The 16,978-nt window shown below is 36.9% G+C and overlaps 1 protein-coding gene across 5 annotated transcripts in view; it reads left to right on the top strand.

Annotated features, from left to right (window-relative positions):
- The window catches only part of DYM (dymeclin), a 542,345-nt gene that overhangs the window by 149,907 nt on the left and 375,460 nt on the right, over positions 1–16,978 (top strand). For all 5 annotated transcript variants that reach the window (XM_071208556.1, XM_058277682.2, XM_058277681.2 and 2 more), the window contains 2 exons: positions 59–152; positions 1,097–1,230. In XM_071208556.1, coding sequence (XP_071064657.1) covers positions 59–152; positions 1,097–1,230 — 228 coding nt within the window. The remainder of the gene's footprint in view (positions 1–58; positions 153–1,096; positions 1,231–16,978) is intronic.

The raw sequence follows: 16,978 nt of genomic DNA, 5'->3' as shown, positions 1-16,978 counted from the left end.
AATATACTCACCTTGATTTCAATTCTTTTAACTTTTTAAAACTTTTCTTCTCTTGCAGTTGAAAACAATCCTCGGACAGGAAACCTTGGTGCCCTAATTAAGGTCTTCCTTTCTAGAACCAAAGAACTTAAACTTTCAGCAGAATGTCAGAAGTAAGCTGGCTCATTAAATTATGTTCTCTTTTTGCTTAACAACATGAATAGTATATTTCATTTATTAGTAGATGATTGTCTTTTTCAAAATACCTGTGAAGGAGTTACATTATTATTGGAAAAGGTAAAAGAATGAGGTTTTAGTTTTGTGTCCAAGTCATTGGAGTGAGTTTATTATAAAATCTGGAACCTGTTTGATTTCAACAGTTCAGACAATTTTTAGAAATACATTCTTTAAGATTGATAGTGATGCAATTATTCTAAAAGGAGTAAAATATTCCCCCATTATCACTGCTGGTATATCCGGTTAAAATAGTGACTTAGCCTGAATATTCTTTCATTCCACATCTGTTGCCTTTATTTCTTTCATATGAGATTCAGTGGAAGGTTAATCTTTTTATGTACTAAAGTATTTTTAAAGCCATTTTTGGGTGGCAGCCTCTTAAAAGATTGTTGGCCTGCCTTCTAAACAAGTAACAGTGAATCAAATTAAAGGTTTTATTTTCAGTTCATGGTTCTTAATACAAACAGCTAGTATTGTACTGTGCTACTGGTGATAGCCCGTTTACATTTTTGGTTATGTATTTCCATATACTTTCTTTATGCTACCATCCTTTTTTAGGTTTCTTTTCTTTGATTTGCCAATATATCAGGCAAATTAAATGTTAAGAACAAAGAGCAGTCATGCCTCCAGGCATCATGAAAGATTATTATTAAGTTGACTTGCTATCACAGAGAATGAGATATGAATCATAATGTAGTAGAGAATACTGGTTCAGTATAATAAATCATGAGCAATTAAAATATAAGGGCATTGTTTTAATATTATAGATAGGCTGGGGAGAATGGTTTACAGGTGGTTAAGAAATCATGGACTAAAAATGCACTGATCGTGCTCATGATTAAGCATTGATTCTTGTGTGATTTTGGTCTTTCCTTTTTAGCCACATATTCATTTGGCAGACACACAATGCTTTGTTTATTATTTGCTGCTTGCTGAAAGTGTTCATTTGTGAGATGTCAGAGGAAGAATTGCAACTTCATTTTACCTATGAAGAAAAATCTCCTGGCAGTTATAGTAAGTATTGCCTTTGAAGATGTTCTGGGTATAGCTTATGTGACATAAAAAGATATGATTTGAAGAATAAAAGTATAATTTTGAAAATTCTACTTTTCTTCTTATAATGTTATTTTCTAAATGACCCTAAACTCACTCTTTACTTTCCTGTGTTAGTTTAAAAACACTCTCAACGTTTTTTAATATGAAAGGCAGTAGGAGAGAGGCTGTTATTTATTTTCTTTTTTAAAAGATTTATTTTATTTATTCCTGACCGCCCCCCCCCCCCATACACACCGTTGTCTGGTCTTTGTTTCCATTTGCTCTGTGTTCTGTGTCGGCAGCACCGGGAATCTGTGTCTCTTTTTGTTGCGTCATCTTGCTGCGTCAGCTCTCCATGTGTGCGGTACCACTTCAGGGCAGGCGCACTTTTTTCACGTAGGCGGCTCTCCTTGCAGGGCACACTCCTTGCACATGGGGCATCCCCACACGGGGGCGCCCCTGCGTGGCATAGCACTCCTTGTGTGGCAGCTTCGCGCATGGGCCAGCTCACCACATGGGTCAGGAGGTGCTGGGTATCAAACCCTGGACCTTCCAGTATGGTAGGTAGATGCCCTATCTCTTGAGCCAGTCCACTTCCCTTATTTATTTTTGACTTCTACACATGTGGAAGATGAAGGAAGTAAAATAAAAATAATACAAGTATTTATTCCTTTCACAAAACAAAAATGTCAATTTAAATATCATTGCCAGGGCAATAACTGTATTATTAAGGATGGCAACCAAGAAATAAAGGTTTTATAAAATTTGTAAATGGTAAAGGAACCTTTCATTGAGCATAACAATAGTCTTTGAGGGTGGGTGTCTTTATCAGAAATAGCATTTTCAAGGACAGTTTTATGATGCTGAAGTGTGTTGTCTTTTTCATTTTTTTCTCCTTGTATTGTTGAGATTTTTTTTGGTAATGTTTAGGGAGAGCCTGTAGTTTTCAAAATCAAATGCTGGTGTTTCATTCTTAGCACTGAGAGAAAAAATTTGGGCCTAGAAGCTTAAAACTTAAAACCTGAAAAGTAAAAGGGTAGGAATAGGATTATTAATAAATGAAATATGAGGAACGAACTGCTGTGTACCTGTATTTATAACTTTATTTCCTCCCTCCAAAATTAATCTAATTAACACAATAAAGGTAGTAATTATTTAGCATCCGAAGTGCAGGTTCTTCAACTGCTTCTTGGCCGTTTGGCTAAGATCAAGTAAAGTGAAGGACCTTCATTCTTGTGGGGGAAAAAAAGAGATTATGCTTATTTTTTCTGTCAACTTTTTATTTTTTAAAATTTCAAACCTATAGAAAAGTTGAAAGAATCATACAGAAAACATATACCTTTCACTTAAATATGTCAATTGTTAACATTTTGTCTCTCAGTCTCTAATCTCTCACTATACTTTTGCATATGTATTTGTGGGTATTCATATATACTTTTTAAACTTAAATTTCAAATTTACAGAAAAGTTATAGAATAACAGTACAAAGAACACCTGCATACACTGCACTCAGATTCATCTACTTTTAATATTTTACCCATTAACATAATTTGTGCTCTTTTTCTCTTTTGAGTTTATAATCTTTTCCCCTGAACCATTTGAGAATGAGTTGCATTATGGTTATTATGGCCCTTTACCACTAAATACTTCACTGTGTATTTCTTTTTTTAAAATTTCTTATGAATAAGGATGCTAACTTAACCACAATATGTTTATCAGCTTCGGTGTAATCAAGTATAGTTTTTTAAATCTACTAATTGTATTTCAGCTTTCTTACAAACTCAATATGTCATTTATAGCATTTTTCTCCCTTCAGTGCAGATCCAGTCTAGGATTGCATTTATTGTCATGGCTCTTAGTTTCCTTTAACCTGGTTCATTTCTTTTTTGTGAAACACATTTTTGAAGAATACAATCTCTTTATTTATATAGAAATTCCTTATTTAGGAGTTGTTTGATGTTTCCTCATGACTAGTTTCAGGTTATATTTTGCTCATCAGAATACTTAGAATATTACATAACGGATGCTCTGTCCTCATTAGGGTTACTATGAAAAGGGACTGCTTCACTTCAGGTACTTTCTCAAATGGAATGTCCTCATGTCCCCCCAGAAGTACACATCGCCCAGTTGAAAACCATGACTCCAAAGAATACTTTCCTAGTTACACTAAATTTTCTTTCAAGCAAAGGTGGTATTGCCTGAGTGTCTGTGTTCCCTCTCAGAACACACCTCTACCCTCATTGGACTTTCCAGCCCACCTAGAACTGACAGAATCGTGTGTCTGATTTAAAGTCAAATGAACCATTTTCTTCAGGGGTTGAGGGAAGAAGGGAGGAGAGAACTAACTTTTGTAATGTTTATGCTTTTAATTGTGGCCACAATTAAAAGCATAAACATTACACAAGTAGGTAATGCATTTCATGTGAGTTTATAATTACACATACTTTCCCACACACAGGAGCACTTCTTTCTCCAAATGATTGCTAGTACCTCTGTTTTTAAACATCAAAATCAATTGTTGATAAAGCAAAACAAACACAAAGGATTTCCTGTCTACCAAAGTCAGAATCACCATGCACTGATTTTTCCGTGTATCCATATCCACTTGTGAAATATTTCTTAAATTCTAGATTAAAAAAAAAATTTTTTTAAGGAACTTTAGATTACATAAATGTTACATAAAAAATAGGGGATTCCTACATGCTCCACTCCCTCCCCCTCACACACTTTGCCCCATTAACAATATTAGCGTGGTACATTTGTTACAATTGATGAACCCATATTGAAGCATTGTCACTAACCATGGATTATAGTTTACGTTATAGTTTACAATTTGTCCCACACAATTTTGTAAGTTATGACAAAATATATTATGGCCTGTATCTGTCATTGCAATGTCATGCAGGACAATTCTGATGTCCTGAAAATGCCCCCATATTACACCATTTGTTCCTCTCCCTCCCCTCAGAACATCTGGTGGCCACTGCCTTTACATCAATGATAAGAGTTTCTCCATTGCTAAACTAACAAGTCTGTAGTAGAATGATAGTAAGTCTACTTTAGTCCATTGTTCATTCCTCAATCTTGAGGATTTTGGGATAGTGATGCCCACTCTGCCTCTAATGGAGAGGGGGCTTAGATCCTATGGGGCAGATGGATGGAGCTATCTTACTTGCAGTTGCAACTCTCTCTCTTCCTTGGGATGGACATTGTCTATCACCATCACTTTGTTAGTTGTCCTGGATGAGTCTAATGAACTGGAGAGTAGGTGTTGCAACTCTGCTGAGATTCAGGGCCCAACTAGTACATGGATAGACTAAAGATTTAAGTCTCTTGGACATACACTTATCAAGTATAGTGCTAACTATAGGTTCACATAGAAGAAACTGAAGAGCCATGTGTGGGAAACCACAAATGAGTCCAACTCTGTCAGACTGGGGTGCATAAATTCCAAGTAGATTTTTAAAAATGTATTTTTTATTTATTTTTAAAAGGTACATCGATCACACAAAATGTTACATTAAAAAATATAGGAGGTTCCTATATGTCCCACTCCCCACACTGCCACTTTTCCCACATCAACAACTTCTTTTATTAGTGTGGAACATTCACTGCAATTGATGAATACGTTTTGGAACACTGCTTCCCAGCATGGGTTATAGTTTATGAAGTAGATTTTTAAAAAGCAGTATTAGGGGGAATTAGAAAAGATTCAGTGGAAGGTTAACCTTTTGTGAACACAAGTATTCTTTAAACCATTTTTGGATGGATGCCAAAATCTTACAGAAATTCTAGTTAATATCATTTAAATATATTAGAGAATTAAATTTCAAACAAATGAAAAAGCCATGTTATAGTGAAGTAGTAGTTTATTTCCAGTTCATGGTGGTAGAGTGACCACTTGTATTTGTGTCCTTACCCTTCTGAGAGTTCATTTACATGATTGTGAAGGAATTTCCTATACATATTATCTAACAACTTAGGTCTAGTTAGTTCATCCTTTCTAGATACTTATGTCTTCTTTAAAGATCTTGAAACAGATTTAGATAAATATAAATTCCTGTTTTACTGTAAGCCTTTTATCCATTCTCATCCTCAAATGTATTTCCAAATTAGAGAAGATAGCCTTCTTGTCCCAAACTTTAAAAATATGATTTTCAGCATTTTAACATTTTTCTCTATGGCTGGTCATATTGATGGTCATTTTGTATGCTGTTCTTGCATTTCTATAAAATCAGAGATCTCATTAAGTGCCCTGCACATTTTGAGGGAACCGAAAGGTGGCTAAACACTTTCATCATAAAAGTCAATACTACAGGAAGGTAAACCACATCTCTTTTTAGCAGTGCTTTGTAGAAAGTGTACAGGACGGTTAGCAGGTAAACTCTTTTTATTTTCTTTGGTGAAAAGTTTATAGCTGAATGGAATTTGCCAAAATTTATATTTGCACTGTCCCCTGAATATGCAGCTACATGAGAAATTGAACAAGATTTCAACAGTCTTTTGTTTCATTTTTTATTTTTTTGCTTAATTTATATGGTAAACCTTACTTTTCTCTAATGATATATAAAAGGCTAAGCTTGTTTATATTATTTAAGTTTCTTCTTTGAGTCTGTAGAATTAAAATTACCAAAATTAAACATGCTTTTTAAGTGCTTTAAGCTTTCCTTCTAAACAAATGATGCAGCGGGCCAGTAATAGGGAAGTTCAGTCATATACTCAACTTTTCTTTTAAAGTTATTATTCTTAATTTCATAGCTAAACTGTGATAACTTTATGATATTATTGAATTAAACATATTAATGTTTACAATGTTATTGCTATCACTTTTTGCTACCCTTTCTGTTCTGGAAGACCCATTCCATGGAAAATCATTTATTGTTTTACCCAGTTTTGAGTTTATATGAATTGCTACCTATGCTTACCTTATTTGCTTCCCAGGGGACATGCCTCTCTAGTTACACTCTAGACCAAGTGCTCCTTCTTTGAATTCTATGCATCCATTCTTTTTTTTAAATATATTTTTTTCTAGAGAAATTGTGAATTTACAAAACAACCACGCACTTGGGGAGTGTTCCCATACAACAACCCTTCACCAACACACCACACTGTTGCAGAAGATTTGCTACAGATTATGAGATAATATCATCAGACTTACCGCTAACTGGTTCATAGCATACTTTTGACATATTTTTTCCATTCCCTCTTATTATTAGCAAAGTACATCTTTGGCATTGATGCAAGAGTATTATTACAGTATTGCTGTTAATTATAGGCCATAGGTTACATTAATTGTATTTTTCCCATGCTTTTCCACATTCCTACCACCCTGCAATAGTTACGTACATCTGTTCTAATTAACAGAAGAACATTCTTGCTTGTGTACTATTAACCACACATCCACCTCTGGGTTCACTGTGAATTTCAGTTGTAGATTATTCTCTAGCTTTCTTTCAATTGACATTTTTATCTGTAGGCTACACTTTTCAGCCACAATCCCATTTATAAACCATATGCTGCCCATTCTTGAGTTGTTCCTGCTGCATCGTGTGGATTCTGTTCTAGGAAAGACAGGCAGTCACATTTTATTCAAGATCTATTAACCTACCTTGAAAAAAGGGAGGTGAGGCATATTCTGAATGCTTAGAGATTGAGCATTTGTCATTTTGCCAAAAGTTATTTCATTAATAAAAGGTCTTTTTGGCTCCAAATAATTCAGTTAGTGGTACTGAAAAAGCAGGGACTATCCCTCACCCCACCCCATTATAGTCATGAATTTAAGACTTTTGAGAAGATTAACTAAATCGGCATGAGTAATTCTGCAGAATTTTAGTGTCTTGAATGTTTTGAAATTTGTTTATTCTAGGAGTGAATGTTTATGAGAATCATATAGAATTAAATAAATTTAATGGAGCTATTTCCTAACCACTCGATCAATCAGTTCAGCATTGAATTTCAGAGGTTGTGCTTTACACATTGATATTGAGTTTTAAGAGATGAATTTGTTTAATTTACTACTTTGGTAATCAGTCTTCTATGTTTGTTAAATATATACTGATTTTTAAACACGTGGAGCTTTTAATCAGAGTTGTGTCTTCTATGTGTTAGTTTTATTAGTGCTAGACTTTGTTTTCGTTGTCCAACAGTGCCTAAAACACATATTCTACTTGGTGAGCTAGAAACTTTTCCATGACTCTTTAGCAGCAAGAATGGATGAAAGTTTATCCCCACACAGCCTGAGAGCATAGTCCAACCAGCATCTATTATGCCAAAATGGGTACTGATGCAAAGTATCAGAACTCTGTTGACATTTATAAAGGGTATTTATTTGGGTTAGAAACTTAACTCACAAGGTCCTAAAGAGTCCAACTCAAGGTACCATAAGAGGTACTTCCTCACCCAAAGTCTGTTGCCACGTGTTGAAGCAAAATGGTGGGCAATGTCTGTGAGGGTTCAGCCTTCCTTCTCCCTTAAGGCTCTGTGGTCCCAGCTTCTTCCGATCTCAGCTGTAGGTCAGCATTAGGCTAGTCTCTCAGGGTTTCTCAGGTCGTCTGTTCTCTTCAGTTGCAAACTGTCAGGGTCATCTCTCTTCCCAAGGCCTCTGCTTGTCTCTGAAGCTCTCTTCCTCAGTGTTGTTCCTGTCTGTGTATCTGCTTCTGTGCTCTGCTTGAGTGTCTGCTTATATAGCCTACTAAAGTGGGTAAGATACTTAGGGTATGAAATTTTCTTATGTTTGTTTAGTGTACATCTCTTTGAATAAAAAGGAATATTTCAGTAGCCTCTTAGGGTATAAACATTAATTTTATGAATTTCTTTCATATCATAGTCGTAATATGTTCAGATATATCATAACCATTTGTAAAAATAAATTGGATTTTAAAACATTAAATTCTCTGCATAACTTTAAAAAGGAATGAAATATTAAAAATCAAAGTGAGCCAAGGATTAGAACAACCATGGTGTTGATGGCAGTGGAGTCATGTTTATCATCTCGCTGCTTTGCTGCATGGCAGGTGTTGTGAACCAGGCCCACACCCATTCTCGCAGCAGTTCTGCCAGTTGCTTATTATTGTCCCAAATTTATAGATGAGGAACTGAGGCTCAGAGGTTAAATAACTTGCCCAAGGCCATAGAGTTTCCTCTTCCTGAGAAAATGAACCAAAACATGGAAAAGACTTATTGATACCTATATCTGGGTTTTCTTCAATGAAATAGCTCAGAACCCTCCAGTGAGAACTGTCACTTGGCAGACTCTGCCTATGCCCACAGAGCTTCCAACCAACTTTTTCCTCACTCTCACCTGGCCATGGAGAGCCAGGGAGCCCAAGCAGTTGGAAAAAAGCTATTAACTTATAAGATATCAAAACAAACGTAAGAAAAAAATTATATAAGATTGGAAATTTGGGGAAAAAGAAAAAAAGTCCGTAACTTTACCTCTGCAATATAACCAGTTTGCTTTCCGTTCTCTCTCTGACTTGAAACCTCTTTGAAACTCTTTCGAATTACCTTCAAAATCTTTGGTGCCTTTATTTTATTAAACTCAGTGAAGGTAAGCCTCTCTCCTTTGAAGGTAGATTTGAGTTTTTCAGATAACTGAGGTGTTCTGGCTTTCTTGATTGCATGGTCTCCCTGCTCTTTTTTCTATGCTTGAACCAGTCCCAAGAGGCCAGGGCCGGCTGCAGTTCAGAGGTAAACATGAAATTGCATAGTAAGTAGTTAAGTGGTAAGGTTTTGTTTGTTTTTGCTTTAATATAAATCTTAGCACTTCTTTGATTTCATTAGTTATAGATTAAATAATGCAAAAATTAAACCAATAACAAAAATATTACTCAGAGAAAAGAAAGCATGAATTTATTCCTTAAAAATATTTAATATCATAAAACCTGTAGTCTGTCTTTGCAGGAAAACAAATGTGCCTCTCCTGAATTGTTCTTTGGTTGTATAATAGGTGGTATTAGTTACATACTCTTTCTTTCTTCTTTCTCTCTTTCTTTTTATGTTATCAGTGGAATAAAATCAATTAATTTTTACCAATTGGTACATTTTATAGTCTAACCTAGAAGACTGTATTATCCTTTAGGGTAATTAGAAGCATTTCCTTTAGACCACAGTAAAAGCAGTTAGAATTATTGTAGATTTTATTGGAATGGTTTAGGACATAGACCTATAAATTAATGTGTAGTGTCCTAAAATACAGATCAGTTTCATTTTAGGAAAGAGTGAGTACATTTGCTTTTCCTCTTTATTGTTAATTTATAGAGGCAGTTTTGATTTCCTAATTAGAACTTTCAATTTGATCTTTAATGTTTTAGAATAATTCCAGTATTAGCAAAACTAATAATAATACTAATATTTAGTAATACTAGTACTAAAATTAGTAATATAATTACTATTTTTTAAAGATTTATTTATTTATCCACCCCCCCCCCACCCCAAGCTGCTTGCACTTGCTATCTGCTCTCTCTGTCTATTTGCTGTGCATTCTTCTGTGTCTTCTTATCTCATTCTCTCTTTAGGAGGCACTGGGAACTGATCCCGGGACCTTCTGATGTAGGAGAGAGGCACTCATTCGCTTGAACCACTTAGTTCCCTGGTTAGTTGTGTCTCTCACTGTCTCTCCTGTGTCTTTTTTTGTTGTTGCATCATCTTGTTGCAACCAGCTCTCTGCGCCATGCAGACCAGCTCTCCACGCCACATGGGCCAGCCCGCTTTCACTGGGAGGCCCCGGTACTCTCCATACAGTAGATGGGAGCCCAATTGCTTGAGCCACATCCACTTCCCTATAATTATTATTTAACTGTATTACTAATATTAGTTAAAACTAGCAATAGGGAAGTGGATGTTGCTCAAGCCGTTAGGCACCCATGTACCACACGGAAGGTCCTGGGTTTGGTTCCTGTTGCCTCCTAAAGAAGATGAGCAAGACAGTGAGCTTATGGAATGCGATCGCACGGCGAGCTGATGCAACAAGATGATACAACGAGGATATATAATGAGGAAACACAATGAGAGACAATAAGCAGAGAGCAGATGTGGCTCAAATGATTAGGCACCTCCCTCCCACATCAGAGGTCCCAGGTTCAGTTCTTGGTGCTTCCTAAAAAAGATGATGAGCTGACCCGGAGAGCCCACAAAGAACAGACACAGAGAGCAGACAGTGAGCACAAACATTGTATGTGTGTGTGTGGGGGAGTATAGAAATAAACAAAAAAAAAAAATCTTAAAAAAAACCCAACTGGCATGGTTTTCCGAATTTAGTTTATAGTAAATATAACCTGGCTATGTGTTTGTCTTCCATTTTAAGAAAATCAGTTTTGCTCTGAATTTTTCGAGTAGTCCATTATCCTGTTTTTGAAAGCACAGCTCTGTGATTTATTTATTTGTTATTATTATTATTGTTTTTATGGTCCCACAGCCAGGCAATGAGCCAGGACCTTGTGTATGGAATGCTGGCCCCCAACCACTGCGCCACATTGCCTCCCCTGAGTTGGTCCTTTAGTTTGTTTGCTTGTTTGTTTATTTGCAGGACCTTCCATGTAGGAAGCAGGCACTCAACTGCTTGAGCCACATCGGCTCCCCTTGATTCATTTTTTAGCATAGTATAGTATTGAGCAGCATTCAGAAACTGGCAGCTTGACTTTCTGAATGCAAAGAAAAAACCTACCAGCTCACTTTTCTTTTGATATTCTATTCCTTTTAATAGTTACATGTAACCTGATTTAAATGACCCATAATGTATATGTTTTATGTCTTTGTTTTGCTATTTTATTCCCTTCCCTGACTACTTTTTTTTTTTTTTTTAATTCTCTTTTCTCTCTTCCCTGCCTTCTTCTTCTACCCTGATGTCAAACATTAGATTGAGGCAGTATTTTACAGCTCTCTGGGTCTCTCCCTAAGTACAAATGAAAGTGTGGTAAACTGGTACTGCAGCACATGGTCCTGAATGGGTTCTGATCAGAAAGAAATGACGGGTGGCAACGGACTGCATTTTAGTTTTAGGTACACATTAGGTATAGATGATAGGGTTGTAGGGGATCTTAGATACCCTCTTGTCTTTCTTTGCTCCTTTCTTTGGTGACGCTCACTAGAATCAGAGAAGAAGGGTTAGGACCTTACAGTGGAAGACCTGTAGGGAGAGAGGTGAGATTTCAGTGACCTTATTCAGCACAACACTTATAATATTAGTTTATACTTAGTCATTGTTTTAGATTATTATGCAAATTAGATATTTAATTCAAGGACTTTCAGTATGTATTAGAGAATATATAGTATTTAATACTGATGTATAAACTAATATGTGCTACTTCAGTTCTCTCTCTCCCAACATGGCTTATAGTACTCATGTACCAGGGATTTGAATTACAGGGTGTTCAGTCAGGCATGGGTTGGTTGACTGCAGTTTTTTCCAACTTTGTAAATAAATAGTCCTTTAAAAATAATTTGTAAGATTTTTTTGCTTGTTCATTTTCTTTATTTCTTTCCTTTGTCTTAAAAGCCTGGAGTTGTATTTGGATTCAAATCTCAGCTCTGCCACTTACTATATCTTCTTGGGTTAGGGTTAGTGAAATAACCTCCCTGAGCCTGGATTTCATCAACTGCAAAATAATGATGCTAATTGTACCAACCCTACTATTGTCAAGATTAATGTGAGATGCTCACTCAGCACAATACCTGTCAAAGGATAACGTACTCAGAAAATGTTAGCTATTCATGTTGTCTCACAGAGGCTAAGATTTAAATTATTCAAATATTTGATTGGAGCAATTTATATAATTTAAAACTCCAAGAGAAGAATTTTGGATTGTAAAATTTTTTAATATAGAAAACACACTAAATCTCTGCAAAGTCATTTGCTCAAAGAACCTCAAATTACTTTGTAATTGACATGTAAATGTCAAGGACTTTAACAAGATTCTTTTTTATATGAGTTTCCTGTGAGTGTGTTATTGTAATTTTTAGCAGATGATTTATGGTGTTGTTTTTTTTTTTTTAACTAAGGAATATATTTGACCTTATGTAAGAGCTGAGGTGATATAAATGTTTCTTGGAAAATAATGCACTATGAATGGCTTGCTTAATCTTAATTCTGGTAAGCAGTCAAGTCTTGTCACTCTTCAGTTAATACACAATTATTTGCCTCTAGGTAAACCAAGAAACAAGATTAATAGTATTCTACAGGAATGTTCTTTTAGCACATTCAGAGATTTTAACTTGAAATTGCCTTTCCTTGTCTTATATTTTGTTAGAGCATTGGCCTTAAAATGTTTCACTTGTGTGAAATGTAGTTATCATCATCATTATATTAAATTGGTAATGAAGCTGTGAATGTTCTCCTTAATTGATCCAGCTATAAACTTGAAACACTAAGTCAGAATCCTTGTCACCATTTTAATATTTAAAAATTAGATGTGTTTTCACCCTCTGGAAAAAAATCTAACTAAGCACCATCTGTGGGTACTAAGTACTTGTCCCTTCACCTTAGGTAAAAAACCAAACTGTTTTGGCTGCTTAACTGAACAGGAGTGTATTAGTTAGCCAAAGGGGTATTGATCCAAAATACCAGAAATTTGTTGGTTTTTATAAAGGGTATTTATTTGGTGTAAAAACTTACAGTTAACAGGCTATAAAGCCTTAGTTACGTCCCTCACCAAAGTCTTTTGCCAAGTGTTAGAGCAAGATGGCTGCCAACATCTGCCAGGGTTCAGGCTTTCTCTCAGGCTTTCTCTTTAGGCTCAGCTCTTCTGTTTTCCCCACAAGATCAGCTGTAGACTGTGAGGCTCTCTAGGCTTTGCCTCTCTCCACAAGGCCAGCTGTAGACTCTCGGGTGAACAGCTTGTTTCTCTTCCGTGGACCTTCTCTCTTTCCTCACGACCAAGCTCCTCTGTGTGTGTGCTTCCCAGGGCCCAGCTCAAGACCACCATCAAAAAACTCCGACTCTGTCCTTTGCCATGTCTTTCATCTGTGAGTCCCCACCCACCAAGTGGTGTGGACTAAACATCCTACTGACATGGCCCAATCAAAGCCCTAATCATAATTTAATCATGCCCAGGTACAGACCAATTTATAAACATAATCCAATATCTATTTTTTAAATTCATGAACTATATCAAACTGCTACAAGGGGTATGCAATTAAACTGACCAACTCATATGGTCTGAAATGTTCTTTAGGGTATCAATGAGTGGTTTTAAATCTTCCTACTTGGATTTGCATCACTACATTTGATTGGATGAGCCAAGGAGTGACATTTCAGTTCATAAATGTGTTTTGAGTATATTCAACAATTCATCTTTTTGGAGCAGGTTGTTAACTCACTTGGGTTATGTTGGACAAACTTAGCAGTGGGAGGGTTTTAGTTAGAATTTTGTTTATCTTTTCCTCCTTCTGTACCTTTAGAGACAAATGTTAGTATTTCCTTAACTTTCTTTGCTAGTTGAGCCAAGCCTACCGCTTGAGAGTGAGATTTTGTGGGATTGTTGTACTTGAGTGTTGCATGCATCCTTCTTAGCATTGATTGGTGTATTCAGTGTAATTTCATGCTCTCTTTAATCCTGTGTACTCACTTTTCAGAAGGCTACTATGCCAGCTCTATTTGTGGCAAGGCAGGAAGGGATTTCTTCATAATTTCTGAATACCAGGTGATAATTGTGGTCTAGAGGAAAGAATTGCTAACTTTTTTTTTAGACTCTTAAGTACTTTGGTGCTTTGGAAATAACTGCTGGATTTGTACCTAGACACCTGGATTCAGTTCCCAAACATGTACTGTGTATAAACTACGCACCAGGTTCTTTGTCATTGCCCTCAAGAAGTACATAGTTCAGTAGGGGCCTGCCTATGTGTGCACAGAGAATAATGGTATAATGTAACTGATATAAACAATTGAAGGCATATACACAAGGCAGACATGCTTTATAGAAGATTATTTTTATTCAGGATGAAGCAAATGAGTTAAATTTTATAGAAGAGATGAAGACCGAAGATGATTCAGATGGTTGAAGTTGGGCACTGTATTAGTCAGCCAAAGGGGTGCTGATGCAAAATATGAGAAATCTGTTGGCATTTGTAAAAGATATTTATTTGGGGTAGGAGCTTATAGTCACAAGGCCATAAAGCATAATTTAATTCCCTCACCAAATTCTGTTGCCACATGTATTAGTCTGTCAAAGGGGTACTGATGCAAAATACCAGCAATCTGCTAGGTGTTATAAAGGGTTTATTTGGGGTAGGTGCTTACAGATACCAGGCCATGAAACATAAGTTACTTCCCTCACCAAAGTCTATTTGGAGCAAGATGCCTGCCGATATCTGTGAGGTTCTGGCTTCCTGGGTTCCTGCGTTCCTGGAGCTTGCTTTTCTCTCGGTTCAAGGTTCCTTCCTTCCTGGGGCTGGCTTCTCTTTCCTCTGCGTGCTGACTTCCTGGGGCTCCAGTTTAAGTTTTCAGCATCAAACTCCAAAATCAAAACTCCAACATTAAAAGCCCTCAACTCTGTCCTTTGCCATGCCTTTTATCTGTGAGTCCCCAGCCACCAAGGGGCGGGGAATCAACGCCCTAATGATGTGGCCCAATCAAAGCCTTAATCATAACTCAATCATGCCCAGTAATAGACCAGATTACAAACATAATCCAATATCTATTTTTGGAATTCATAATTATATCAAACTGCTACACCACATGTTGGAGCAAGATGGCTGCTGACGTTGAGCCTTCCTCATCCTCTTAAGGCTTCCATGGTTCCAGCTTCTTCCATATCAGCTGTAGGTGGGGATAAGTCTCATCTCTCTCCCGGGGCTCATTTTTCTCCAGGCTCAACTGCTCTCCTCTCTCCATAAGGCCAGCTGAAGACTTATCAGGCGAACAGCTTGTCTCTCTTCCTGGGGCCTCTGCCGTGTCTAATGGAGCCTTCTCTGTTCCTCTGTGTTCTTCACCTATGTGTTTACTTTCCAGTGCTCCAGCTCACAAAACTCCAACTAACTCATCTGCCTTGTCATTTTCTCTATGAGTCCCTGCCCACCAAGGAGGCAGGAACTGAGTGTCCTAATGTTATGACTCAAAGTCTTAATCATAATTCAATCAAGTAAGAATGAAACTTATGAATACAATACAATCTCATATGCCCAGAGGAACAGACCAATTTGTAGACATAATCAAGTGTCTGTTTTTGGAATTCATAAACAATATCAAACTGCTACAGGCACTTTTAAAATCAGAGTCCTGCATACAGACTTTGGAGCTTGGTATTTTTTCTGATACATAGTTGTATTAGTGAGGGTTCTCCAGAGAAACAGAATTGATAGGATATAAATATGTAAATATCAAGAGATTTATTATAGGAATTGGCTCACGTATCCTTGGGGATTGGTAAGTCCAGATTCTGTTGGGCATGCTGAAAGTTAGGGACTCTGATAAAGGTGACTATATTAGTCAGCCAAAGGGGTGCTAATGCAAAGTACCAGAAATCTGTTGGCTTTTATAAAGGATATTTATTTGGGGTAAAGGCTTACAGTCACAAGGCCCTAAAGAGTCCAAATCAAGGTACTATAAGAGGTACTTCCTCATCCAAAGTCTGTTGCCATGGGTTAAAGCAAAATGATGGATAATGTTTATGAGGGTTCAACCTTCCTCCTTCCTCTTAAGGTTCCATGGTCCCGGCTTCTTCCGATCTCAGCTGTAGGCTGGCATAGGGCTTGTCTCTCTTCCAGGGGATAGTTTCTTTCTGGGAACAGCTGCTCTGGTCTCTTCACAAAGTTAGCTGTAAACTATCAGACGAATGGCTCATTTCTCTTCCCTGACAAGTTCTCTCCTGTTCCATGTCTGTGAAGCTCTCTCTTCTTCTGTGTATCTTCTCTGTGTATCTACTTCTGTATTCTTGATTGAGCATCCATTTATATAGCCCACCAAGGGGGCGGGGACTCAACCCTGAGTTGCCCTAATGATGTAGTTGAATCAAAGCCTTAATCTTAATTTAATCAAAGGCATCTCAGCTGAATCTAATGCAATCAAAGGGTATCACACCCAGAGGAATAGGTTAGTTTACAAACATAATATCTCTTTTTGGAATTCACAAATAAACTCAAACTGCCACAGTGACCATGAATTCCCTGGGAGAAATGGTAGAGATAGAAATTCCTCTTTCATTTTCTGACTGCTGAAATCATCAGTTCTCGCTTTAAGGCCTTCCAGCTGGTTGGGTGAGATTTCTCTCATTGCTGAAGGTGGTCTCCATTGTGGGTTGTTGATGTGATCAGCCAGAGAGATGCAATCAACTGGCTAAAATGAGTTAGATCCACAAAATACCCTCACAATATCAGGTCATTGCTTGATCAAACAACTGGACAACACAACCTAGCCAACCTGACACATGAACTTAACCATCACAGTCATAATCACCTTAAAGCAACTGAAAAGATCTAAGCCAGAAGAGTGAAAGGACGGAATTTTGTGGGTAGGAAGGTTTGAAGCAGTTCACGAGCTCAGGAGTGAGTTTTAGTTTAGATTAACTGATCTGAGATGATAAGATAATGAACTAAAGCATGACAGAGGGGATATAGAAGAGGAAATATTAGAGGTAAACTGTATAATTGTAGAGAGATTAATAGAGAATAAGTAAGAGAAGGTAGTCTGAGTTTTGGGCTTAGATTACTGATGCCATTAACCTAAAGAAGACAAAGAGACTAAAGAAGAAATAAGTGGATTTGCTTGCCGTATTGGGGGAGATGAACTGAATTC

This window comes from Dasypus novemcinctus, chromosome 16 (assembly GCF_030445035.2).
Source record: "Dasypus novemcinctus isolate mDasNov1 chromosome 16, mDasNov1.1.hap2, whole genome shotgun sequence".
NCBI lineage: Eukaryota > Metazoa > Chordata > Mammalia > Cingulata > Dasypodidae > Dasypus > Dasypus novemcinctus.
This window is presented reverse-complemented; position numbering and strand designations above follow the sequence as displayed.